General features: G+C 41.6%; 1 protein-coding gene across 1 annotated transcript in view; it reads left to right on the top strand.

Annotated features, from left to right (window-relative positions):
• The window catches only part of mafaa (v-maf avian musculoaponeurotic fibrosarcoma oncogene homolog Aa), a 31,076-nt gene that overhangs the window by 20,425 nt on the left and 10,064 nt on the right, over positions 1-587 (top strand). The window contains exon 3 of the mRNA XM_035653550.1: positions 171-243. Within this exon, the coding sequence (XP_035509443.1) occupies positions 171-243 (73 nt within the window). The remainder of the gene's footprint in view (positions 1-170; positions 244-587) is intronic.

The following is a 587-nucleotide window of genomic DNA, read 5'->3' as shown; positions in this document are numbered from 1 at the left end:
ATGTGTGTGTGTGTTCATGCACGTTTATGTGAGAGTCCTTTCATTTCAGCTCCCATGGGTACAGGAGAGTGAATGAATAAATAAACTATTCTTTTCAATTCTTTTGTGATCTTTCTTTGAAAAAAAAAACAGCTCTTAAACCGCTCTGTGAAATTTAAAAATCTTTATAGGAAATACGAAGAAACGTGCAGATGTGTGACGAGGACACCTGCTTCTTTTTGGTCTCCGAACACATTCTTTCAGGTGAGTGGAGCTGGGTGGACCGCTGCGTGTCCTTGACAGTCCTATTGAAAAATTAAACTCCCTCTCCCCATCTGCCCCCAACCCTTCCTCCCCCTCCTCCACTTCTTCATGCACCCATTTCCCCCTGTCAACCCTCCTGAGCACTGAGAAAGGTCAAAGGTCAAGTTGCTCAGATTTCTCTGAGGCTTTAGTGAGGCACATTCTTTTAGGAAAGGTATGAAACAACAAGCATTGTTTGCAGTGTGAATCTAAGGGTCATCATCAGTAATCAGTCAGATTTTAACCACAAAATAACGTCATTTTCTGAAAGGAGCAGATCTGTTAAGATTAAGATTCCATATCAA

The sequence above is a fragment of the Morone saxatilis genome, unplaced genomic scaffold (assembly GCF_004916995.1).
Source record: "Morone saxatilis isolate NCDOM2014 unplaced genomic scaffold, NCSU_SB_2.0 Contig12, whole genome shotgun sequence".
Lineage (NCBI taxonomy): Eukaryota > Metazoa > Chordata > Actinopteri > Moronidae > Morone > Morone saxatilis.
This window is presented reverse-complemented; position numbering and strand designations above follow the sequence as displayed.